The sequence below is a fragment of the Larimichthys crocea genome, chromosome XXIII (genome assembly GCF_000972845.2).
Source record: "Larimichthys crocea isolate SSNF chromosome XXIII, L_crocea_2.0, whole genome shotgun sequence".
Taxonomy (NCBI): domain Eukaryota; kingdom Metazoa; phylum Chordata; class Actinopteri; family Sciaenidae; genus Larimichthys; species Larimichthys crocea.
In genome coordinates, this window is record NC_040033.1 from 1986216 (window position 1) to 2012290 (window position 26075).

At 40.6% G+C, this 26075-nt stretch overlaps 1 protein-coding gene across 1 annotated transcript; it reads right to left on the reverse strand.

The window, feature by feature from the left end:
• Nucleotides 1-17080: 17080 nt before the first annotated feature.
• Nucleotides 17081-20315, reverse strand: mc4r (melanocortin 4 receptor). Its single transcript, XM_019264696.2, has one exon. The coding sequence runs from the start codon at nucleotides 19649-19651 to the stop codon at nucleotides 18653-18655; it is 999 nt and encodes a 332-aa protein (XP_019120241.1). The 5' UTR covers nucleotides 19652-20315; the 3' UTR covers nucleotides 17081-18652.
• Between the last annotated feature and the right edge of the window lie 5760 nt (nucleotides 20316-26075).

The window sequence follows — 26075 nt, forward strand, 5'->3', positions numbered from 1 at the left end:
ATGCATGCACATCCTTCCTTTCTTCAGGTTGTCTACACAGAGGTTTCCCCTTTTGCCTTCAAGGATCAAAAAAGTCCCAAACCTGAAGTAAAGCACACGACCTTTCTTATCTTTATTTCACAGTAGATTAACGGTAGTGAATTCAAGTCAGTCCTGATGATTAGCAAGAGCTCAAACAAAGCGGAGGAATCTCTTCAGCGCTTCAGTTTTTCCATCAATAACAGAGAGGATTCCTCAGAGTTCCCCAACGAGGTCACAGTGTTTTCCTGCTGCTTTGCCCTCAGAGACGGAAAAACGTCGACCTTTGCTATTGACGAGCAGCAGGGATTTAAAGAAACGGCGTGGACACCTGCTGTGCGAAGCCTCTCGCATCAAAGCTTCTGATGAAGAACAGGTCATCCGTCATGACTCATACCGAGTGGAGAGACTCTCCACGTAACAATAAACAGGCTTCATCGATAGAATGAAGCAAGATGTATAGTATTACGTAACTCATTTAACGTACAGAAATAAAAGACAACATATACGTTTTGATCTTATTGTATTAAAAGTTTTGGGCAGGCAGAGAAGGATCCATAGAAACCCTCCTGTGTGCCTTTCTTCCATTAAAGAATGTCTAAAGCATCAATTCAGAGCCTTACTCAATCACAGCAAGACTCAATTAACATGTCAAGGCTGCTTTTAATAGCTAGAAACTGTTGTTACTTGACTGTGAAGAGTGTTTTCCACTCTGTGGCTGTAACTGTGAAGCCTTCTTTCAGACTTGCTGGCAAAACCAATCGATTCAAAAATTCTCTCCTGTAGATTATGTTTGAACAATCCCAGGCAAGTGTGAAGAAAGAGATCGGAAATAATAACCAAAGTAAAACATCACAGTATCGTACACTTTGACAGTTACTAGTCCAAGTAATGATGCATTACTTTAACATTTTAAGATCGGCTCTGTGATGCCTTACCAAGACTTTGACTGCTACAAAAACATACAGGCATGAAATTAATATCACCCATCCATCAAAGAGAAGGTATGTAACTCCCGGTAACTCCAAAAAAGGTTGTATTAACATGTTGTGACTTCTTAGTTCCCGTGCTAAACTGCCATTGGTAACCCCACATCAAGGAATCAACTCGACAGATCAGAAATGGACGAAACTCGCTGTGCAGTCACAAGCCGTGTTTCTATCAAGATGTATCGACTCAAGCTAAAGAAAATGCAAATTAATAATTGGTTTAATCCGATACTGTTGTAGGTGCCGCTAATTCTCCAGTTGGGAAACCAGACGAAGAGCACGCAACAGGATGACGAACCATCAAACGGTGATTGTTCATTTCATATATTAATGTGAGGAAGGTTAGATCAGATCTGTGTGAAGCCATCACGGTTTATTAATGAAGCATTATTATCCAGACAAGTTCATAAAGTTTATTTTTTTTAGAAAGCGGCTAAAGCTTTTTAAAATTCGTCGTAATCCGTGATTGAGATATTTTAGTCTATTTGAAGGTAGTTGACTGACTAACCACTGTTGTTTCCAGTAGCACAGCCAGAAGTTAATTAGAATTTAATTAAAATAAGTAATAATAATTCAAAGAAGATTCAAAGACAGTCAGTGAAGTGCTTCGATGTGTCTTGTAGTTATAAAAGAGGCAGTCTAATTCTTTACTTACTTTACTTAAACAATATTTCAGCTCTTTATTTTTGTCAACATGTCTGCAGATTAAAGATTTCTTTGGTTTCATAATCCCACATTGAGCATCCTGCCGTGATTGACTGTGACTTCCAGCTTGCTGTGACTTCTACAGGTATCGACCGTCGGGCAAAGTGTAAAGGATTCCCCGGTGACATCACCCAGTGGGGGCATGTTATGATTTAATGGAGCGTGACTATGATTTTTTCCCACCTCTTCTGCTGCAGACAGTGTTATGTCATGCAGGATAAATCTGGACAACCTTACTGTGGCAGGAACGCTTATGAATACTTTTAATGTGTCAATATCTGTTTTCATCTTCAACATCTAAACACTATGATTAGATATCTGCATATGAATGAAGGTATCTGTAGGCAAAGGACTAAGATTTTGGCACCGTAAGCATTCTGGTTTCCGTCTGTAGTTTTGTTGAGAGCAAAAGAAGTGAGATGCATTTAACTCAACTGTTGAAATTAAACCTTCAGAAACCTGCAGGTGACGTCACGTGTACGCTGTCCATTCTTTACTGTCACATCAATAACATTTAAAGAGCAGGTTTTACAGGTGTCACTTGTCTACTTGTAAGTTCAGTGACACCTTTCCTCAGCGTGCGATCAGATCAACAATGATGATGGAGATGCACATAAGTAAAGGATAAAACAGCTCTCAGATTTTAAAAGAAACTATCATACTGAATCTAATACTTTTAGATTTTCTGAGGGTTCTGAAGGAGGGAACATAACAACACACACAGACACAGGTGTTGACACACCTAAAAAAACTTTTTTTAATGTCAGCGATCGATGAGTATCATTCACTCCCATCCTGTCTCTTTGTTAGTTACTGAAGCAAGCTGTTCAGTCGAGGTCAGTTCTCTCGCAGCGAGGCAGTGGAGTAGAGACGAGGAACTGCATTCAGTGCAGTCTTTTGCTTTCAGGGCAGGATGCGTGGAGAGCTTTTTGTGAAACTGTATCTAGAGAGGCATTAAGGGTCCTGTGAGAGAAAAACAAAATGTACTGGGAAGATGAAGCTGTTCTAGCTTTTATTATTGAAATCCAAAAATACACTTTTGAATTAATCACGAGGCAGACCTGAGAAGATGATAAATTTTCATGTCCTCTCAATGCAGTGATGAATAAAAGAAGTAAGAGCTTAATGGCTCTCCACCTCTAAGCGACAGAGACATTTTATTTAGAGAAAGGTAACGGATAAAGCGGGAGAAGACGAGACGAGAAAGGTGGGACATGATGTCAATTTCTCACATGGCCAGAAGAGTTTGAAATGTATTAATATAGTACTAATTGCATGCCTAAAGGCATAAAACACGGAGAGAAGAGGCTGGATATGAGGAAAACTACCAAACAGTAGGACATAAAATAACGAGGGAAACCTCCTGAACCTCCAAACCTTCAGTTAGTGATGAAAGAAGACAAGTTAAGGCCAGCGTTTAATGGAAGTGGCATGATTTGTAGATTTGTGTTACGTGTTTAATTTTGTTGAACTTTCACCAGCAAATTTCAGGATCACCCTTTATTTATTTTATCATATCATGTAACACAAATGCAACTGGCTAGGAAGAAGTTGAATGCGAACCTAACGGGTTGGCAAATATGTTGTTTTACTTTGAAATATTTGAAGTGAAATGAAAACCATTTGTGAGATTCCCTGGAACACAGCAATGCGGAACGACACCGGAATGGCTCCGTCTTCGATATGTTTCAGTTTTAGTCAACGTGTCAGCTCACACAGTGCGTCACGGAACGACTGCGGCGACCGGCAGCCCTCGAAAACACATACGCAGCACGGCGCATAAGGAAATCAGCTACAAAATTCTAAATAAAACCTTGGTTGATTTTCAAAATAAAATACTACGTGTTCACCACGGATCGAGTTTCATTACAAGAGCACGTCACAATGGGCGGGCCGACCTGAAGTCAACAGGTCAGAGGTTTTTCAGGCGTCTTTTCACCCCATCAACACCATGGATGAGGAGAAGTTGATTCTGGAGGTCCAAAATCAACCAATCATTGATGACACCTCACGTCCTTTTTATAAGGACACCAGAAAAAAGATGCGGCGTGGAATGCCATCGCAGGAGTCAAAGAGACTACAGCCGGCAATATTGCACGATTATGCGTGGATTCGCAAGATCTCGCTCGGTGGCCGCCGGAGTCGCACCAGTGTGCATCACACACGGATTATGTGTGAATTTGGCGGACGGCGGAGTACGCTGTCGTTCCGGAGCCGTTCTGGGAAATGGCTACCATGTGAATACGGTTAGCAGTTAGTTCACCGTTTGCAGAAGTTGACCAACTAGCCCATAAAGAGTCTTCAGCCACATTAACAGCTCCGTGAGGTTGTAATGCTTACACTAATACCTAAAAACAGGACCACACAGTAAGATTAGACAAAATCACACGTTGAGTTGAGTAAGTGTGTTCAGCAACCGTTTTCCTTAAAGGCAGCAAGAAGAAAAAGGAGCCTTACATTTGGTATGGATATCTTTTAGGCAGGGTAGAGTACCAACTATTGTAAGTTCAGCTGAACAAACCACTCTTTGAGGTCTTTTATGGTGTTGTTTACCAAGCCACTATCATGTCCTCAGTCTTGGATTAAGCAGAGGAAGAGGAGGAGGTTGTTGTCTTTTCACCAGATTCAGATAGACCTTTTCATTGTTTTCAGCAAACGATGGTGTTGGAGTCAAAAACAGTGCGTACAGAGAGTACGGTAGGGGACTGAAAACACTGCCCTGTGGTGCTACGATGTTATGGATGAGGATAAATGAGTGGGAGTCTGCAGGTCAGGAATCGAAATTCCCCATGCAGTCATGTGTTTAGCCCCAGATCATTGAGCTTGAAGTGGGTTTGGTGTGCTGGGTAATGAGAAGCCAAGGTACCGCTTTACCTTCTGCTGCAGCTGCTTAAGAGAGGTATTTTAACCCAACAGCAGTCAAGGTATGCTTTATGAATGTATGATATCGCCAAACATTTCCTGTCAGTCCCTCTTGAGCCAATTAGCATTACCTGTGAGGTCCTACACTACTTTAGAAACTGAGGATTCAGTCTTCTGCATAGCTTCTTGTGGGCTAATTATATTCAGGGGGCCAGGTTGTTTCTCTGTGGGGAAAAAAAAAACATTTGCTTCGCCTAACATGGGAGGGAATAAATAAATAGTAAATGTGGAAATTCTCCCACCTGCTTCTTTTCATTATGCATTCAGATCCTGAGGCTTTGTAATGCTCCAGCTTTTCCTCAGACACACTGAGCCTCAGATTATTTCCTGTTAGCTCAGGGTCAGCTACTGTGTGTGCAAATGGTTAGAGGAGGTAACGATTATGTGATCATTTTATACGTTATGCATCTAAAAGAGATTCATAGTCCAGGCTGAAATTGAATGGATCAGGATGTCAACAAGGGACACTCCATTTCTGTATTATATAAGGTTTATAGTTATAGTAGTAGTATTATAGTAGAGTAGTAGAGTTTTTTTTAAAGGATTTTCTCACCTCTAAAGTACTGAACATGCTGAAGTAAAAGCTCTATATGTGTTTGTACGAGGTTAAGCACTTCTTAATGGAGAACTATGCAAACTTTGAAACTTGTTTCAATTAAAAATTTTCGAGAAAGAGTGGACAGAAATGGCACGTGTGACGGATTAGAGAAAGATAAACAAAGATAAACAGTTAGAGTCAGATGCATGCAAACATCTTCGAGCCACAATGACACAATGATTTGACTCCTAATTTTAAATGATTGATTGATTCCTAATTTTGATCCAACTGTTGCCCATAAAGTTGGAATCACTTTGTTTTGAGACACATTCTTCTTTTTAGCCCTATTTATACACATCAGGTTAATCGTCGTTTAATTCTCACTGTGATATGTTTGGAAGAGATTAATCAATAAAGTTTTGAGCAGATACACTTTATCAAGAATTGTGTATCTCCCTATTCGAAACCAATTTTGTGTTTTTCTGAAATGTCCTGTATCTAATTTGGATTGGTCATGAATTGGCTGATATTGAGCATATGGGACTCAAAAACCTTCTTGTGATTGTAGGTACTCTTGGTGTAATTATTGCAAGTGGAAAACATTCTATTTTCCTGTGACGGAAGGTAAAAATGTGCAACTTTCTAAATACATCGTCTCGCTCAGTCAGAAAAGAAAAGAAAAAGAAAGTGACAGGTCTCAGGGACATTTTACTCCTTGTTTAACAAACTTTTTGTTTGTACCTTGTGCAAATAATCAGTCTCTTCCCACTATTCATGCCCGCAAACAATGAACCACGCAGGCTGCTGGATTCACAGCACTGACATTTCCTTTATTCTCATTTAAGCACTCTTGCTGTATAGATGGCTGCGCCAACTAATTAGGCACCGGGCGTGATGAAAGTCTGCATCAACATCATTAAGAAGTTGCTTCACTCTCTCCCACTCAAGGTCATGGATTCTCCATACGCGTGACATGTGAAAAGAGGGAAAAAAGAGGTCTTTGTTGTTGTTCTTGTTTGAACTTGTCTGATTAGCTCATTGAGCTGCTGTTTACTTCGTTCATTGACATTCTCGGTCGTCATGGAGACTTGCGATCATGAGAGATGTGATCCTTCTGATTTTCAAGGCTCCGATGAAGAAACAATACCTCAGTAGAGCTGACTCATAGTCAAATGTTGTCAGGTCTTACCTCTAAATTCCACCAGACTTTGTTAACTTGCACATATTTGGTTATTTATCCTTGGTGTATGTGCTTCTACTATGAGTAAGTACGCCACACAGTTAAATAGTCCACCTTTTGTCTGTTTTTACAATCAGAAGTTTGCACGGGGTGTCTTATTTTGAAAACTGACCAGACTCTCTATGTTTGGGTCAGCTTGATCTGCTCTGTGTTGCTTTATGCAGCCGGTTGTGGCATCTGTAAGAGATAGACCAAGCTGTTCTAGTGGAATCACAATGTCCATTTCATAATGCATGCAAAGCAACTTATGCAAATTCATATTCTTATATAAGTAGCATGTAAATAAGCAGCTGTATCTACTGCATGTCACCAGTGTACAATCCAATTAGAGCTCGTTTAGATACTTAGAGAAATTCAATCTGCAGTTATGAGTCACCAAGTTTGGTAAATAAGGCCATTTGCTTTAACTCAAGGACAGAAAAGACACTGACAGACATTTGTTATTCTTTTTCATGTTTAACTGTGTAAAGTTTAAAAATGTCCTTTATTCTGTGGAAGATTGCAGCAAACTCTTCCGGATTCAGCTCGTGTTAATCAGAACTCTGGTGTATTTGTGGCTTCCCATTAAACATTTACCCAATACCAAAGGTTGGTTTGTAACAAGTAGGTAATTAACAGTTTGGGCAGTGGTGCATGAACATGGAATGAATAACACCTAAACAAACACAACACAGGGGAGGTCATCAGTATGCCAGCGGCATCCGCAAGGCAGCCAAGGATGTTGGAGATTATGTCAGCTGCTGTCAAAGGGAAGAGGACGGTTCATGAACCTGATGACCTGAAAACAAAAGTCTCTCTACCGTAGACTGTTCTGCATTCTGAGCGGTGCGACCATGCAACCGTTTGGAGGCTCAGTAGAGAACAATCACGAGCAACCTTAGGAATGAAAGCACTGTCGGCTGGTCCACAACAGGTCCATGTTCAGGACCTTGCTTATCTGAATGGGGTGAATGAATCATTGGAAAAACATCTTTGGACATTCTTATCTATCTTTCTCTATGATCAGAATTTGCTGCACAATTACTGACAGCATTAACCATGCTCTATGTAACAGGACCAAATATTTTGTAATCAGAGAAGCAAATTCCCAAGAATTTTTCAATTTTCTCTCTCCAAAATTAAAACCCATGTCTGTATCTATTAATGTCTGAGCCTCTCGATACTGGACTAGTGTATTTGGTACATTTTTCCCCAATTGCAGCAGGAAGAACAGGCTGTTATGCAAGTGGTTGGGATCCTTAATTATTCTCCTAGCCTTATTCTTGCAGAATCTGGTTTAAATTCTCATTATACATTCAGCTGAACAGACCACTCTTTGCAGGGCCTTGTGGTCCAAAATCCAATATCTGCTCCTTAGGCTTGCTGACGTTCAGGAGGAGCTTGTTGTCCTACACCAGTGGTTCAGGCCCTCTACTCTACTACTAGAGGTGTTACCCATTTATGTACCATAGGAGAGTCGTAAGGAGGTGGTCAAGGTGGATGATGGATACCAACACTTGGGAATTTGAAACCCGAGAGAGCGGTGTACGTATGGTTCGGTTTGTGGTTTCTGTTAAGTGTTATTAAAGGCTCATGCTAAATGTCTCATGCTTCACATAACTGCTAAATTTAAAGACCACGACTTTTAACTCTGACCAAGTGTCTAGACATCAAAATGTTTCATTATGCTGTAGTTGAATGAGCGGGAAAACAATGAAATATGTTGATACACTCCACATAAACGTCTGGCAACTAAGCAGATACATTTATTACAAATGATTCCTAATTATGTTGAGATGAAATGTGAAAGCTAGGAGAGCATAATCTCATGACAATGCAGCTCTGATCATCTTCTGTGAATCCAATCTCCACCCTCTCATGGAAAGGAATCCCTCTTTCTAAAGATGTGACACTCAAAGTTTTGTTCTTATCGTTTGCCCATCCTGTTATTTCATTTTTGTTTCACTCAGTTTGTAAGATGTTTAAAGCTCTTTCCAATTTTTGCCTTGTTTTCCCCCACCACACATTCAAACTGATGGCAGCAAGCCAGCATGCACAGCACGGGGCTAACCTTCAGGAGAGATTTGGGAGTCGGTGTTTTGCTGAAGGACCCTTGGTCAGAAGGAGTTTGAGATTGAATCAGCCCTTTAATTACTAGATGACCCGCTCTACTTGCTGTCAGCCTGTGAGTCGACTGCTTAAGAGGCTCATGTAAAAAAAAGTAGCAAACTGAACTTGCACTTTAAGATAATATATATCTTCAACTTTCAATTGAATTATATTAAAAACCTTCTGACTCAAAGTTGTAGCGATCCTGAAGTCTGAATACACACTCAGGCAACAGCGAAAGCAGCGAATACTCGCTTTAATCGACCTTTCGCAGCTTGAGAAGCAGTTCATGCCCATGAATCTTATGACACATTGCACAAATAAACAGAGGCAGACTCTTTAAGCTGTCTGATTAATAACACTGATTTCCCTCTTGCTTTCATTTAACTGCAGTTTTGTCGCATTTGCAGTGTGTGTGCTCCAAAGTAGCACAAATTAGCCATTGTGAATGCATCATGGACATTTTATTAAACTGCAATTTATCTCTCGTCGGCGTGACTCAGCGTGTGCAGCTTTTTCCTGTAACATCCTGTTCTGACATTTAAACACAGAGAGATGTCCAGAACAACCAGACTCAAACTGCTGACCACTGTGTGACCACTATTACCCCACATGAGCTCCAAGCACGGCGACAGCCCCGATGCCCTCCTGAAAATCGTATACCTATCAGCTACTGTGGCTTTTGTTGCCTCGCTTTCTGTCCGTTTTATTGTTCTCTCTCTCCGTCTTGGCTCTCTGCCCTTTTCCTCGGCCCCCCAGCAACAGAAACCTCCTCGATTGTATCAGTAATGTAATCAACACCTGTGGTATGGCCAATAAACGCATGAAGTCGTATATCCCGTTTAGGAAACTGGGTCTTTTCATGCTGCTACTAAAACGATTCATTGGCTGGCTACCCAGCTAACTAATGCCTACCATGTTCTTCAGCCCTCCACATGTTTATTTCTGTGTTGCCTGTCGCCTGTTTCCTAGAGCGGACCTGTTGGTTGTTGACGCTGTTCACGTGATTGGACGTCACTATTTGCACCAGTGACGGACAAAAAAAATCTCCCATAACATCAAATCAAATCAATTTTATTTGTATAGCCCAAAGTCACAAAGTCCATTTTCCTCTGAGGGCTTTACAATCTGTACAGGGAGCGACACCCTCTGTCCTTAGACCCTCGGTTCGAGTGAGGAAAAACTTGCCCACAAAAACCTTTAACAGGGAAAAAAGGTGGAAGAAACCTCAGGAAGATTCACAGAGGAGGGATCCCTCTACAAGAACAGACGTGCAATGGATGTCACGTGTACAGAACAAATCAACACAAACATATTGTACAATTACAATGACTGACATTGAACATGGTTTATTTTATTGGAATACCAACAGGAGAAAAAAGACTTAAGGCAGGTTTACGATCACGTTACACCGAGTGACCGAGATGACGGGAACGCAACGCAACTCCAGCACAACTGTTGCAAATTTGTAAGCGACAGTGAAATCATTTGAAAAGTCGTTCGGTGTGAGGCCAGCATTATTGAGAGTAACAAATCCGTGTTCGAAACAGCCGGTGTGCTAACGGAGCTGAACTCCAGGTCCGCTGATGCTCCGCAAACGCTACGGTAGCTTTTCTTTTTTAGTTTCTTCTGTTTGTCGTGTTCAGCAGTGTACTCGTGGTTTAGAAGAAGTTTAACCTAAGATATGGTGACCACTGCCACAACCATTCACTGCAATAAGCCTGAGAATACTGTAGGTACATAGTAATTTCAATAATAGACTAAATTTGACCCTTTTTTGATGAACATTGTCACCTAAAATTATGAAATTCAAGGCCTGGTTTGAAGTAAAAAAGTGTCGTTTGAGACCAGATGTCAATTCAACTATCTCTGAAACACAAATTATAATATAATAATTTTTAATACCTTAAATATGCTGTATTACTCATCTCTTTGTGCTATTTTTTTATACAGCAATAATATCGTGTCTGACACTGACACTTCTCTGACAGGTGCGAGTTAATTAGATCCAGCAGAGAAGTGAGAAAAGGAGATATTATGAAATATGAATACTGGGTTATAGCCTACACAGTTCATGCAGTTGTTTTTAATTAATTTTTGGTTCTTCATTTTCTTTTCCCTGCGTGTTAAACAGGATTTTGCAGCACAAACCTGCTTCATCAATAATCTTGTTAACGTTTTTAACTTTTGTATCCCCTCACGCAGCTTCAAAGTTTCATTAAAGATTCATTAAATGACAATATTCATGTGCAACACTTTACAAACTTTGGGATCTGAAAGTTAGTTTTGGTTTTAACTTTGTGTGGATGCACTGCAGGAGTCTGTGCTGACTCATTTTTGGCACGCTGCTTGTTTAAAGAAAAGGGCTAATTTCTCTGCAGTTAAATATCACATCGATTAGAGTCTAATCGATGTGATATTTAACTAATCATTAGACTGATGTGAGCTGTTGAATCACACCTAAAACCAGTCTGTCCACTTACATGTATTTCTGCATGTTTCGACTGATGAACATTTCATAAAAAAGCAAATATAATCTGTCCTTGATAGCTGCCTCTTTGGCTTTTTCATTCTCACAGCTCCAATGCTTTTTGTTTTGTTTGTTTTCCAAAAGTGAGAGTTTGCTACAGAAGTAGTTATCGACAATCACATTTGCCTCCTGCAGATGTTTTTTTTTTGGCTATTTCGAATTCATTTATATGATGCTGTTTCAGTCTGCTCGCCACACAGCTTCACGCCTCACCAGGAGTGTTTCAGAAGTGCCTGTTAGACTTTGTTAACTTGCTCAGATTTGGTCTTTTTTCCATAGTTTATGTGCTTCTAACATGAGTAAATATGCTTTTGTCTCTTTTTACAAGCAGAAGTTTACACGGAGTGTTTTATTTTGAAAATCAACCGGCAATCAAAGGTTTTGGGCTGAGTTGGTACAGACGGAAAGAGCAGAATGTCACGTGAATTGAACCATAGATTAGGGTTACGGGTTAATCTAATCTCTGGTCCAAATTCAGGTCTGTTAAAGTTTGAGTGCAGACACGTTTGGACGAAAACATACATACACATACGAGTACAAGTGCAATCCAAGCTACTGAAAGTGATACAAGCCTCATACAATGCTGGATTAACTGTTAATTCTGCAAGCCTGTAAGGAAGGACTAAGGAGTGAGTGATCGAACAAGAGAGTAAATGTGGGACTGACTTTTAGTGGTTGGTGAGAGCTTGGTGAAATAAAAGGCTGAAAGACAGACGCCGAGCTGGGCTGAATGCTGGCTGCTACGTCTTGTGTTGTTGACCTTGTTGATGTTTGACTGTTACCAACGCATCTAAGAAACTATTTGACTCGCTTGCCTTTCTGTCACTGTCAGGTTGCCAGGCAACAAGAGCCGCCAAGAATTCACTGCCCTTGACCAAGAAATAGTCGTGCACATAAGGCGAGGTAACCTAAAATGTCAAACTAATTATTTAAAACCTATTTAGCAAAGTGTGACAAACATGAATTCTGGTTAAATTTCTTAATACGGACCACACCGATACAGATCTTTGATGCAAACTTTTCGAAACATTAATAACTTTATGTATATAGCGAGTTGCAAAGTGGTTCACAAAGACATACAACCAAGAAACTTTCAGCTTGATCTCATTTTATGGAAACCTGTAGGTTAAAAACAAAAATTGTCTGTTCAAAATTGTGAGAGATGCCAACAAGATAATTGGCATGCAGCAGCTCTGTCTCTCAGAGATCTTTGACAGACGAGTCCTACAGGAGGCTCGGTCCATCCTGCAGGAATTTATTTCTCTGCCGTCTGGACGGAGATACATGCTACCTAGGGCACGAACAAATAGGTATAAATTCTCCTTTGTTCCACGTGCAATCAATGCAATTAATTTGCACTACTCTTAAATCGCACTGTTCTTGTGGCATTTGTTTATCTTTTATAGACTTTTTGCCTTCTGTCACTTATATTCTAACTTCATTTAGGATTGTTTAAATCAAGTTTTGGTTGCTTTACTTTGCGTCATTGTTCTATGTCACTGTTTGTCTATTTATTGTTTGTTGTGTAAGTTGCATTGTCACTGCAAATCAAATTTCCCCTGGAGGGACAATAAAGCTCTGAACTGAACTGAACTGAAACCCTGGATGAAGGTAGAAAGATAATTAATTAAAGTAAAAGTAATACACATTTTTTAAAGTTTAAAAATCATTAAAACTGTCTTAAAGAGGGATTTAAATAAAGAAACAGAGCCGGACTGTCCGATTGTTGGAATATATTGAACAGTAATCTCACCAGAAGCATAGAGGAGGTGCCCTCACATTTCTAAAGAACTGCTTGTGACACATAAGATGTTGTCTTCTCTCTCAGGTGTTCTCATGCAGGATGTAGGAGTGCTGAAAAACAAGTTATTCAAGCTTATTTTCAAAAAGAGGCCTTGCAGGTTTTCTTAGATAACATCGTGTCATGTCGATTACTGTCTAACAGCCATTAGCTTCCCACTCACTCTCTCGCTTTATAGAGAAAATGTTTTCTGGTTTTCTGTTTTCCTCTGCCTGCTCTGTGATTTACTTTACTTTGAGTTTCCTGATGGACAGTGAAATAAACGGCTGCCAACTGTAGCTGCTGTTAGCTCAGAGCTTCGAAGAGGGGTCACTGGGAAGAGGAACTCCAGCCCACACAGTTTGGACTGTTGGCATCCGTGTTATGCTAGAACCGGAGCTGGGCAAGCCAGCACAGATGAAGAGACCAAAGGGGGCAATGAGACTTGGAGTGCTGAAGTGCAAAAAATACCATAACATTACTAAAATCAGCATGATATGCATGAAAATGAGAAAAAAACACAAGTTTGGAGAAGGCTGGAACGCTGCAGGATTCAAGGATATACAGTATATGAGTTAAAATGAGAAAAAACACCACAGTGATGATGTTTTTCTACACAACAAGTAATTTGTTGCAGTATAGGTTGTACGGGTAGTACTGTGTACTCACGTTGTGGCCAATGTCAGTCAGAGAATTGCTATTTTAGAACCGGAGACACTACACATGCATTTTTAACAATCCAATTCAGTGTTTTAATTAAAGTTAACCGAGAGAACCTGACCAGAACGTCAATTCGAGCATTATTTGCTGCGGCAGGGGATGACGAGAGTAGAGTCAACACGGTCTAATTTGATGCAAACAGCTCTGTGCACACATGAGGCCAACATGATGAGAACTGAGGAGCTGCTGAGAGGCAGATGTAAAAGCTAAGCCAAATGCAAAGAGAGAAACTGTGGCAATGCACGGATACAGCAAGAAGGATACAGCTCTTCCACTAAATTAAATATAACAAATGATTCTCACACTAAAGAATGATTTCATTGATAATTCCAGGGCGTATCTGCCGATTCCCTGCCGGCGCGGAGCAATGAGTGGGTGGATGATACATGGGAGGCAGTCAGGCGAGGCTCGCGTGGAGTCGGCGATAGCGCAGCTTCCTGCCAGCTTATTAGGATTCAGCTGGAGCCTGGAGTCTGGTTTCAAGATGATATACCACAGTCTAACACAGTCTGAGGAGCAGAGAGTAGTACATTACGGAGGGATTTGGAGTTTGGTATGTTACGGAAAGCCAAAGTTAAAGAGATTACTCTGTGGATAAGAATACAGGAGGCATATTTTTACTCTATAACTACAAATATTCCATGTGTTTATTAGTTTCCAGTAGAAAATCAACCTTTGAAAGGACAGAAGTAAATATCCATCCATTTCAGTTGGGGTCAGTTGAAGGATTTTCATCGTTGTCCTTAAGATCCAGTTATTTTCCCTCAATGATACGAAGACTTTTTGTCATTGGCATTGTCACAAGTAACAGTTTTCTTACAGAAGTTTTGATTTCACTGCCGTATTTTGAAATATCGCGTTAGAAGTTTGATAGAAACTGCAAACTGCAGTTTATTTTTCAAAAGAGTTAACACTTATCGCAAACAAATCACATGATGGTCTCTTAAATACAGGTTCATCCTGGTCTGCTATTATCTGATAGTTCTCCAACTGGATAATTGGTGGCACCAACTAGTGGATGAAAACAAGCACAAGCCAAAGTACTTGACAGTTTTTGGATGGGAACCACTGACGGCATAAAGAACGGGCGGTGTAACTGCAGTTTCTGGCACTTTTGCACAGGTTGCAGCTTGATGGAAGCACGGCACCTTTCCTGTGCAAAGTAAATCATAAGATAAACAATACACACTGTTCATGTTTTGACGTGGTGGAACATATATGGAATTTGTTCTCGCTGGATTTCAGGGGTTATGTAGCAACACCACAGTAATCACAGTCTATTTGTTATCCAGGAGAAAGGGTCTTTGTATGTATTTGACATAGTAGGAATAGTACCCATCATAGATGTTTTATCTTCATTCATAAGTCTTCCTGTCGAGCTTGCCGATATGCAATTGGAAACAAAACAACAACAGAGTCATGGTTATTCCTTGTTTAGTGATTTCAGTGAACCATCATAAATACTGATCTCTCATTGTCTGAATGTCAGAGCTGGCTTGACATCTGAATGTTGCTTGAATACAAGATGTACATATCTCTGTAACAGGATTCAGTATTAGTTTACAGTACTGAAGCTCCGGCTTGGGGCTCTGCAGCAGATACCCTACAGGAGCTGGACATGCAGTAAGAGGACTACTTACAGGACTTAAGTTACAACAAGGTAACTTCTATTTGATAGCAGGGATGTCATCCAGCTAGGCCTAAATCTGTGCATCCACAGCTGACCGGGCGAAAAGAAATTAAACGGCCAGGCCACTGAGCATTGCCCGTCTGGGGGGCCCCAAAGCATTACTGCATGCCTTCAAGCTTGAAGCTTAATGCAACCTGAGTAAATCCGCCACCACGGACGTTGCACCAAGCGATATCAGAGTAAAGTAAGACATACGACCAGATGGTCCCGATGATCCCTGAGATATGGCAGCACAAAGGTAGAGTTGGGACGCAAACACGAAGCACCCAACCGTCTTCGCTTTGACGATCCATGTCAGATGAAGATTTACCAAAAGTTCTGTCCTGCACATCCATCGCAGGTGCACCGCTGTTTTAAAGGGCATACCTGCTGCCACCTGATCGGGCAGTGTGTGCAATGATCCGTCATGGGTGCCCGAGGTGGAGCCTAAATCAATAGCGAAGCCCTTTAGAGGGCGAGGCACGTACCAAACAAAAGTTATACCTGCAGCCATTAGTCGCTCAGCATGTCGCTTCATTTATCCAAATCAATACATTTGGACAACAAGCGGAGCACAAACCTATAAGTCTGGACTGCTCGCTTGTTTTGTTTAAACTTTAGAGACAGCAAAGGAGTCTGCTGATGTCTGAAGCTGATTCTTTGTGACACTAAACAGGGCAGCATGAGGTACATCCCACTGTGCTGGTGACATTTTGTTCCACTGTGTTGAAGTCAAAGATGAAAAAAGAAAAGAAAAAGGGAAGGACAGTTGATGATCTGTTATGACCGGGAACGAACGGTTCTTTCTGTTCATAATAGATTTCATATTTTATTCTGCATAGTGCAACCATCCACCATCCTTTTGCATTCCTCACCGCTCGAATGAATGAAATGCCTGCTCGAATGTGTTTCTCTATTATCGCAGCACTGGAATAACAAATTCTTTCTTCGATTCATTAGCGTTTCTTCATTCCAGTGACTTTTTTTGAAACGTGCAGATATAATGCGAAATGTTCCTTCATCAGAATACAGTCGTCCCTCGCTATAACGCAGTTCACTTTTCGCGGACTCGCTGTTTCGCGGATTCTTTTAGTGTCATTTTGCATGATTTTGTACAGTATGAACGTGCATTGTGTTCTGTGTCCTGATTAACTTTAATTAAAAGGGAGTACTGTACGAAATGCGTGTAAAAAGCTGTATAAAAGTGTGTGGTTAGGGGTTTTACGGCCTTAAAACGTGTATAATAATTATAAAACTTACTTCGCGGATTTCGTTTATTGCGGGTTACTTTTAGAACGTATCCCCGATTTTTTGCCGAATCAGTGTTTGTTTTGATATCAATGAATCCCTTACAAATAAAAAGTCTATCAAGAAGTAATTAAATTCTGTGTGAGCTATTTTCACATTTTTCTGATGCTCCAGAAACAGTATTGAGTTATTTCCCAGAGTTATGAAGGTTTTGTTTACTTCGGTTTGAATTATTAACTTATCGAAAAACCCTGCTGGCATTTTTTTCATGCACACAAACTTCATTTGATGTGCTACATTTCTTCCTTTTATATACCGAAACCTGTTGTTGCAGCCGTGTTTGTGTTTGAAGCTTTTCAGCAGAGTTTCAGGAGCAGGACGACACCTCGACTGTGCCACAGTCCTGCTCTTCATAGAGCTCCGGAGGTGTCTGACGTGCGTCCCCACCAAAGCAGCAAGAAGTTAATAAATGTAGTTCTTTACCTTTTATATAAGTCCAGTTGTTTTTGAGTGTGGGGCTGTTTTCACAGCAGTGTGTTCCTGTTACAGTAGAAAAGTCAATAACCCAGTGTTTGTGTAAAGGTTAAAGTCTGAATTGGAGAGGAAAGCTGACAAACAGAGCTGTTGCTGAGGTGGCAGTATGATTTATTGGAGTTACTTTGCAGCAGTGATTCACAGAGGATGCAGTGGTCAAGCAAATACCTTTATATCGGCACACATGAATGCAACTCCGGGCGAAGCTTTTTTTAGCACACGTCACTTTCCTTGTGTATTTTTATAAGCTCGGAAATGCACTTCAAGTTTAAAAAGGCGTAAATAAATAAGGCAATATTGAAAATAACATTTACTTACATGTAAAGACTGATTACATCAGTTTCTGAAATACTGCCACAGAGGATAAGTCTGCTCTTTACATCACAGTGCAACATATTTAAGGCAAAGATAGAAAGCAACACGTCACACAACACGTACATAAAAATACATTCAGTAAACCTTTCCTGTTACATACACATGGTGAAAAATAGATCTCTATAAGGTGACATGCTGTGAGAACAAACCACATGTGCAAATTCACACAAATATCTACACGAAACACGAATTCACGAGAGCTTTGATTGAGAAGCAGCACATCACGAGTGTGAGCATCTGTTTTTTTTAGATATTTTAAATAAAATCTGCAAAGTTTAAAGTGACTTTCTGGATAAAAATCTCTTTTCTGCTGCTCTGCTTCAAAGAGGAAATCAAAGGTGTCCCTGATCTTTACATCAATGAGCCAAAAACTGCGAACACACACAGCAAAAGAGACGTTCTAGGGCACCCTGAATTGTTTCCCTGCTTGTCTATAGGTGCAAATAAAATGCTTTTGTGCCTGAGACATTTTCACGATTTCTCCACCTCATATACTATTTTTAATTCTGTGCCCTTTTAATCCTTCATTTTAGATTCCAGTCAGTGGTTTTTAGACAGAGGTGAAGTGTTTTTTTGTCGTTTGTGATTTCCAGACAGATTTTACTTGAACTTGAACGTAACACCTCTTTTCTACAAAATAGTCAGCTTGAAAAGATCCTCCCCGTGATTGCTGACAGTTCTACCTCTATCATAGTAAAATGCCGCCTTGGTAAAAAGGTAAAAGCACACTTGAGGAGGATGTTCCCTTCATGAATCGTAAAATTATCTGGTGTAAAGTAAATGTATCTTTGCATGCAGCGTACTAAAATACTCTGTTATGAGGTGGAGGTAGTCTGTCATACTGTATTCACTCCTTGTTCGATGCACTCTGGCATTTTGGCTCCAGGTTGCAATGGCTGTGATATTTAATGCAATAATCCACGTGGATATATACAGTTCTTCGAGATGAGAGTTTCTTTGACGGTGAACAACAAGAAAAGTGTGGACAAGAGTTCAGAGTGAGAAAGAGAAAAGGATTTGTTGATGAATCACAGTTTAAGCATGTGTATCGGTTATATACATGCCGGTAAAACTCGTGTACTACAAAACAATAAAGCGTTTTGTCTGCAGAGCGATTTTTTACAAGGTGTCTGTAAACCTACCTCTTCAGTAAACCTGACTTATGAAACCACAGGCGAACCCCCCCCCATCAATCATTTACAGCCGAGTCACATCAAGTCCACAAAGATTACAGCTCAAAACCTCAAAGTCCTCGTTGGACAGGTTTAATTTCATTCGCAAATCGCGGCTGACATTTCACAGGCAGCTCAGGAGAGCGTGCGAGCAGCAGAAAATCTCTTTGAAGGTTTTTCTCATCTCTTGGCTGCGAAAGGCGTAGATGATGGGGTCAATGACGGAGTTGCACATGATGAGGATGAGGTACATGTTGAAGTGGGACATGAAGCAGGTGCAGTAGGGGTTCCTCGGGCAGGTGATCATGAGAATGAGGTGGAGGAAGAAGGGCGCCCAGCACACCACGAACACCCCGAGGAGGATGGTGAGGGTGATGGCGCCCTTCATGTTGGCCCGCTGGTGGATGGGCGCGTTGCCCGGCAGCGCCGCGATCCGCTTCATGTGCAAACGAGCCAGCAGGAACATGTGGACGTACAGCGACGCCATGAGCACCAGCATGGTGAAGAACATGGTGATGAGGCAGATGAGCACCGTGGTGCTCTCGGAGTAGATGATGAACAGGATGCCGGACACGGTGCAGCACGTCCAGATGCTGCTGATGACCAACATCGCTCTTCGCAGGGTCACGATGTTATGGTATCGCAGCGCGTAGAAGATGGTGATGTAGCGATCGACGGCGATGGCCAGCAAGCTGCAGATGGATGCCAACAGAGAGCTACAGATCATAGAGTCAAACACATTGTCCATACTTTTGATCAACGTAACCGGGATGGTCAGGTTGCCCCCGTTGATGAGCGCTATGACAATAGTCTCAGAGGCGTTGGAGACACTGACAAGCATGTCGGCGACAGCGAGGCTACAGATGAAAAAGTACATGGGCGAGTGAAGGTTCTTGTTTTTGACGATAGCAGCAACAACCAGGATGTTCTCCAGGAGGCTGACGATGCCCAGGGTGAGGAAAACCTCCGTGGAAATCAGCAGCTGTTCGTAGCATCCTGCCGAGGAGTCCTTCTCCTTGGCCGATAAGTCTTTGTTGACGGGCAAAATGCCTGAGGTTTGACTCCTGTTGTGGTAACCTTGGATCAATCCATGGAGATCTGTGGTGTTCATAATTCCATTCATAATTCTCGGAGTTGAGTTTTCTTCTTTCCGGCGTTATTTGTCCATCTGGCTCGGCGATGTTAAAATCTCAACGTGTGCTCTTCTCAGTCATCCCTTGTTATCTGGAGGACAAGTGCGAACCCTTGAAGGAGAAAGAAAATAATAAAGAAATCTTTTCCGTTGTTCCTTCTTTTACCCTTTTCAACCTCGCTAGATTGCCAAGAAAAGCAATTTTCTTCAAACATCTGCTGCTGATGCGACTCTCGGCCAAAAACAATCCCACAGCTTTCCCTCATCCACTCATCCACTCTGGAGGAAATTAGAGTGTTGTAAGAAGTTAAAATAACTGTTCCCTGAAGAAAGACGTGACAGAGTGGAGGCAGAAAGGTTCGAGCAGGAGGAGCAGGAGCGAGGCTGATTAACGGAGAGCCGCAACACGAGATGCTGAGTGATCAGAGCTCGCCGTGAGTGCAGCCAGGCACTTTGTAAGCTGCTGTGGTCTCTCCGCTCTCTACCTCTCTCTCTATCTGCTATTATACCAGCCACACACACACACACACACACACACACATATAGTTTTCTACCCTATCGGCTCACTGATAAGGTGGGAGGAGGAGGAGCAAAGTTAAGCTTGAGGCATGAATGAGCAGATTCAAAAAATGAATGGATTCAAGAATCTTGGTGCAATGACATAAAGGGTAAATATTAAACATATTAAATGAAAAGTAAAGGATGAGGTGAGAATACAGTGTTATTCCTATTGTTAGTAATATATAATTTATATTTGACACCTAAGTGTGATTATAATTGAATAAAGTTCGATTTTTATGCTTATAATAACTCTTCTACAGGTGAACGGGGAACAATGTTCATGGCTGTCTAAGTTCACTCTTTTGCTGCTAAATGTTCAGTGATTAAATCAAAATGATTTCTGTCTGCTGGATGACACTGAGCAGTCTGTAGCATGCTGTCACTAGAAAACCAAAACTATGAGCTAAGAGAGGCTAAAAAGCTCTGTTTAACAGTGAGTACAGCGAGTCACTTTGTGTTTTTCATTTAAAGATCAGCAGAGCTTTAAACCTGCACTGTAAAAACAAGCTGAGGTTACGGTACCACACCTTCAAAAAGCTTATACAGTGTCTAAACGGACGACACAACGCGAATGATTTCAAAAGTATGTCAGTCAGTCTGAGGCGGCGTCGATATTTCGCTCTGGTAGAAATGTTCCTGAGCATTTGTAGCAGTTTCCTTTCTACGATCATGCTGAAGCTCTCAGAGATTCAAGGATGGTTTTGGGCCTTTCTCCTTAAGTTCAGATTTCTCCAGACTCTCTTAATGTTTTATTGCTTTTTATAGACTGCAAGGTGAAATTCCTTGAAACTGTGTCTTGGAAAACACTGATCTTGAACCGTTGGACTGGTTGCCTCGTCCTTGTTGTGAACAGCTGAGCCTTTTGAAAGATGCCTCTGTCATGATGAACAGTTCACATGTTGAATGTTGCGATCAGGTATTTTTTGAGCCTTTCACAATTTCCACAACTGTTTTGCAATGAGATTTTTCCATTCAGAAAACAACAATGAAGCTTATTTGTTGTAGTAAAAAGTCAAGTCAAAGCAGAAATAAATGAAAACACTCAAGTGAAGTACTTTACATGTTCTACCTTAGGCAGACACAGCACTCGTTTGGAGTCATGTTGACCTGATGCATGTCCAATGATGGAGCTGTTTTTAGCTTCGGTATGTCCACATCTTCTGTGTTTACCAGCTAGTTGCTATAATATTGCTGTGCAGTTGCTTTTTCACTGAAAACATTGAAACCACACTATGACAGCAGCGACACTGAAGGCACTGACAATGAAGTGCTGGTTTTCAAGGTTAATTTGCTTGATACTTTATGTGTGTGTGAGGTCTGCCCTTGTTTTACACCTCTGTACACAAATGAAACTGCACTGAGAGTAAAATGCATTTACATTTATCACTGTGAGTACAATTCTTTGTCTTCTACGAAAAGACACTTCAGTAATTTCCTCCTGCTCTGACTTTCACAGTGTGAAGTCAAGAAAAAGCCTCAGACCTCAGAGCACGGTCTGTTTTGCTAATGAATGTGGAAGAAAATTAATAAAAGATAACTGTGAACTGCTGCTGAACTTCCCCCACCGTCATTTTCACAATGCGGGTGGTCCCTCTCCTTCCAACAAGAAGGGTTCAGCTTTCCACACTCAACTTTTGGACCGATATGATATGAATCATACAGGTACTCACGGTACACTGGCTGGTAAAACTGACTCCAAAACTACTCTAAAATAGCACGTTTAAGTATAGAAGTGCACAAATTGAGACACAGCATGAGTCTGCATCAATTCTGGAGACAAATCGAAGGGGAAATGAACTGTCTGCGGCGAGTATCGGAGCAATCTTTTCGAAAGACACTTCACTAAAACCACAAATGTAAAACCCCATGGATGTGTTAAAATAGAGAGCACGACCAAAGTCTAGGATTTCTAGTTAAATAGTGATAGTGGGACCACCAATGAAGCACAATTTTGTCTGCAAGCCATCAAGTCTTTGTTGAAAATGTCTGGCCAATCCATCCTATCAAAACTTCTTGTTCTTGCAGACGCCTGTCGGATTAATTTCGGCCTCTCGGGGTGAAAAGCTTCCATCAACAACGACAATGACAGATCAATATTTAGCCCCTGTCGACACTCTGTAACACAAGATGTTGTCTCAAGAGAGATGTGATGATGCAGATGGATAACCTTCAGTGAAAGGACAGTCCCTCTCTCGAGAATAATGCGTTTTTAGTATCCAGAACAGCCATAAATTAATATGTAGGAGGCAGAGTAGCACTCAGTGTCAGTGTGGTGATTATCCTTTTCTGTATTTGTAATCATTGCCACAGAAACTAATTGCCTGTATGAGAAAATACAATAAAAGACAGAGTGATCATTATCCATTATCCAAAGTATGAATGTGGTAATTTTTAATTAACGATCCATAAAATATTATTACAAAGAGGTTAATTGCACGTTATATGTACACGTGTGTCACTTAAGTAATTATGTAAGAGCTATTTCCACATTCCTGGAGAGAGTAAAAAGTACTTATATTTAATTGTAATTATCGTTAGCTCGTTAATTATGATCTGCTTGAATTGTTTGTTGTTCGCACCAAAACCCCTCCAGCTCCGCGTCTTTTCCATTAGCCACCACAGTACGTCTCCGTTAATCACCCCAACAATGAAATGAATGAGAAAACGGAGGGAAGGGAAGTCGCTGCAGGAGATCTGAGAGCTTTGAAGGATCATTTAGACGTTTGATTAAAAAAAACATGCAGGACTTGTTTTGTGTTTTTAATAACTTTTACAGACGGAACATTGCCGGCTGTTGTCAGATGATATCTGACTGGTTCTGAGATTGTAATTTTGTCTTTCCACCATTAAAAACACAGATTAGATGTATATAGATTGGATCTTTAGTGATATTGTCTTGTGAAATTGACCAAAGCTTTTCAAAGAGAGTAACACAGAGGAACGTACAGACAGAGGCAGAACCAACAGCACAGTTGTTTGGTTTACTCTACACAAAGTGCATTAAGTGGCACAATGCTGCTGCCGTGCCAAGGTCAACAAATGGCAGATTCAACTCTTTGTGCTGAGCTTTGGCTTTCCCTTGTTAACAACAGGCAGAGAGGACTGACACTGAGTGTCTCTGGTTCAGTATTTGTGTTTTTAACCCCCCTATGAACAAGCGGAACGCATCAGAAGCGGTTCACCATCATTAGTTCACCCACGAAAGGACGCAGTGAATGGAGAGAAGCCTGTAATCGATGTCAGGTAGACTCAATTCTTCACATACCCACCTCCACCGACACACTTGTTCAAGGCGAAGGCTGAAAATTGAAGAATCTCAAAAGGCCTGAGTCATCTCTTTGTACGTCACTCGCTTTCTTTCTTTTCGCTTGATTGTTTTCACATGCTCTGAAATATATGTGCTTAAATGTAGACCATGGAACGGGGAGCTACAAAGGATGCAGTTATTCATGGCTTCTTTCAGTTTTTATGCTTTTATGTTGTTGATGAAGTGCAGTGCGGCAGCTTTCTCGGTTCGGTGTGTTGTGTCTTGTATTGTCATCATTGAATTAATAATTCCAGCATGCAACAATAATTAAGTCTCTGCACACACTATTTTTGTTAGATTTGCTGTTAACACAAAACACAAAATAAAACCAAAGACACAATTTCACACTTCCACAAAAGGTTTTTAGTAACTTCGTGTGGGACTGCCTGGAGATCACACAACAACTCAACACACTGTCAACTTTAAACAGTTAAAATGAAATAAAACCTGTAAAGCCACGCTCAAATCACCCATTTAAAAACCTGCAAAACAACATATTGAAAATTTTTGTACGTTCATAATTTATTGTGCATATGTGTACCTCCTACTGCACGCAACACCAACAATTCAAATCTCCAAAAGAACAAGGCGCAGAGTAACGGTTTCAACAAACTGCCACCTTGTGACCAAAGGTAGTAGTCACATTGGAGATTCTGGGAGAATATTTTAATATACAATATTTTTGAACCTGGTTGACTGAGAAGTTAGAAGACTTTCATACTGATGCCTCTATATGAGCTACATAAGACCATGTTCAGTCTTATTGTCTGCCACCTGTACACGCTTTGTGTTCAGTCAGCAAGGACGTGTTGTTGATGTCCTCCTCCTCATTGTCTGCCCCTATACGTTTTTTCATGTTTTAACTATACTACTTTGTTGTTGCATGGTAAAGTAGTGCTGTACCATCGAACAAAAATATCACTGGACAAAAGATACGGTTACATCAGCTTAGTTTGGGAGAACCAAATATCAACAAACCCAAGTACTGAATGCACTGAATTATGAAACAGAATAAAATTGAAAGTACAAACTGTAAATCTGCAAGCACAACTCTGAAAGCGCATTTAAAAGTATTAGACGCTTTGTGTTCGGTGCATTCAAAACTAATTGAATATAAATAACTACAAAGCACTGTTTACCGCCATTAGACATTGATAGAAGGAGATGTGCCATTAAGAAATAATGTACCTGTATGAGTAATACTGAGTGGGACAGACTCATCTGCCGAGGTTACAGTTTTTTCAGGTCTGAGCACGTACGCATCTCCATTAATGCCTTTGTTATTGTGGCAAATGTACACTTGAAGGAGGTCATTCAAGTCTGAAGATTATTTGAACACTAAAAGACGTCACAGTCAAGGTCTCTCTTCTTTACAGGCAACATTTATTAGAGCTGTTACCATGGAGAGCAAGCAGGTAGATAAAAAGCAGTCTAGAGGTTTGTATCCGATACAAAAATCGAAAGACACGATGTTAATTACAAGAAAACGTGGACATGTATTTCTGTGCATGCAACTTTCCAAAGACAAGCAATCTTTAGTACAATTCAGCACCACTTCAAAGAAAGCCTGAAAGACCCTCACTGCGGTGTAAAGATGATGTAAGGAGTGACAGAATTATTGTAGTGTGCTGCAAAGGCCGATGGAGTGATGGAAATAATTATTAGTTTCACTGAACGCGTGGGTCTTGAGGATAAGAACGTGTGTTTAAAGTTTTCTATTTTTAAACACGCTATGAAAGAGTGTCTATATACATATAATACAATAAAACTCTCTTACTGGGAGAGAATTTGTCAGTATATATTGTATTTTTATTTATATTTTATTTAAATTTACTATTTTACCATTATGCATTTTTAATGGGTTCTGTTTTATTTTCTATTCTATTTTAGTTTAGTCTGTTTCCTCACTGCAAGATGATGAGATGGCGCTTCCTCGGTTTCCTCAGTTGCTTTGTGCTTTGTTTTTAATAGGGTGGGGTTGGCGGTGTTGGGTGGGTGTTGAGGTGGATGTTCGGGGTATCGGGGTGTTACTGCATGTTTTGTATAAAAAGTGCTATACAAAGAATGTTTGATTGATTGGTCAATAAATGGAAATTGAAGTTTTTCAGAAAAGAAAAGTGGAAAAAGCAAATTGTTGTTTACTTCACATGAAACCGTGTAAAAGCCTGAGTCATGATTTAAAAATAAAATGTCAAAATCATTTGGTAACCACTACGAGAAACTGACTTCTGATTGGACTGTTGGAACAGACTGCTTCCCTGAGCTAAACAACAGAATAACACTATGTCTGACCTTTTCCACGTATCCGTACGGTACAAAACATATTTCTCGATTAAAGAAAGTTGGACTGCACAAAGGTTGAATCAAAACTTTACGGCTGCTGACCTGTAGTTTGAAGAAAGGTGGGCGCATGACCTCTAAACAGAAAGACCGTATTTGTGTTCTTCATAAAATAAATCTACAAGCGGCGAATTGAAAATGGAAATGTATGGCTTGTACACAAAGCTACTTTTTTTTGTGTTCAGTCAGCAAGGACATGTTGTTGAT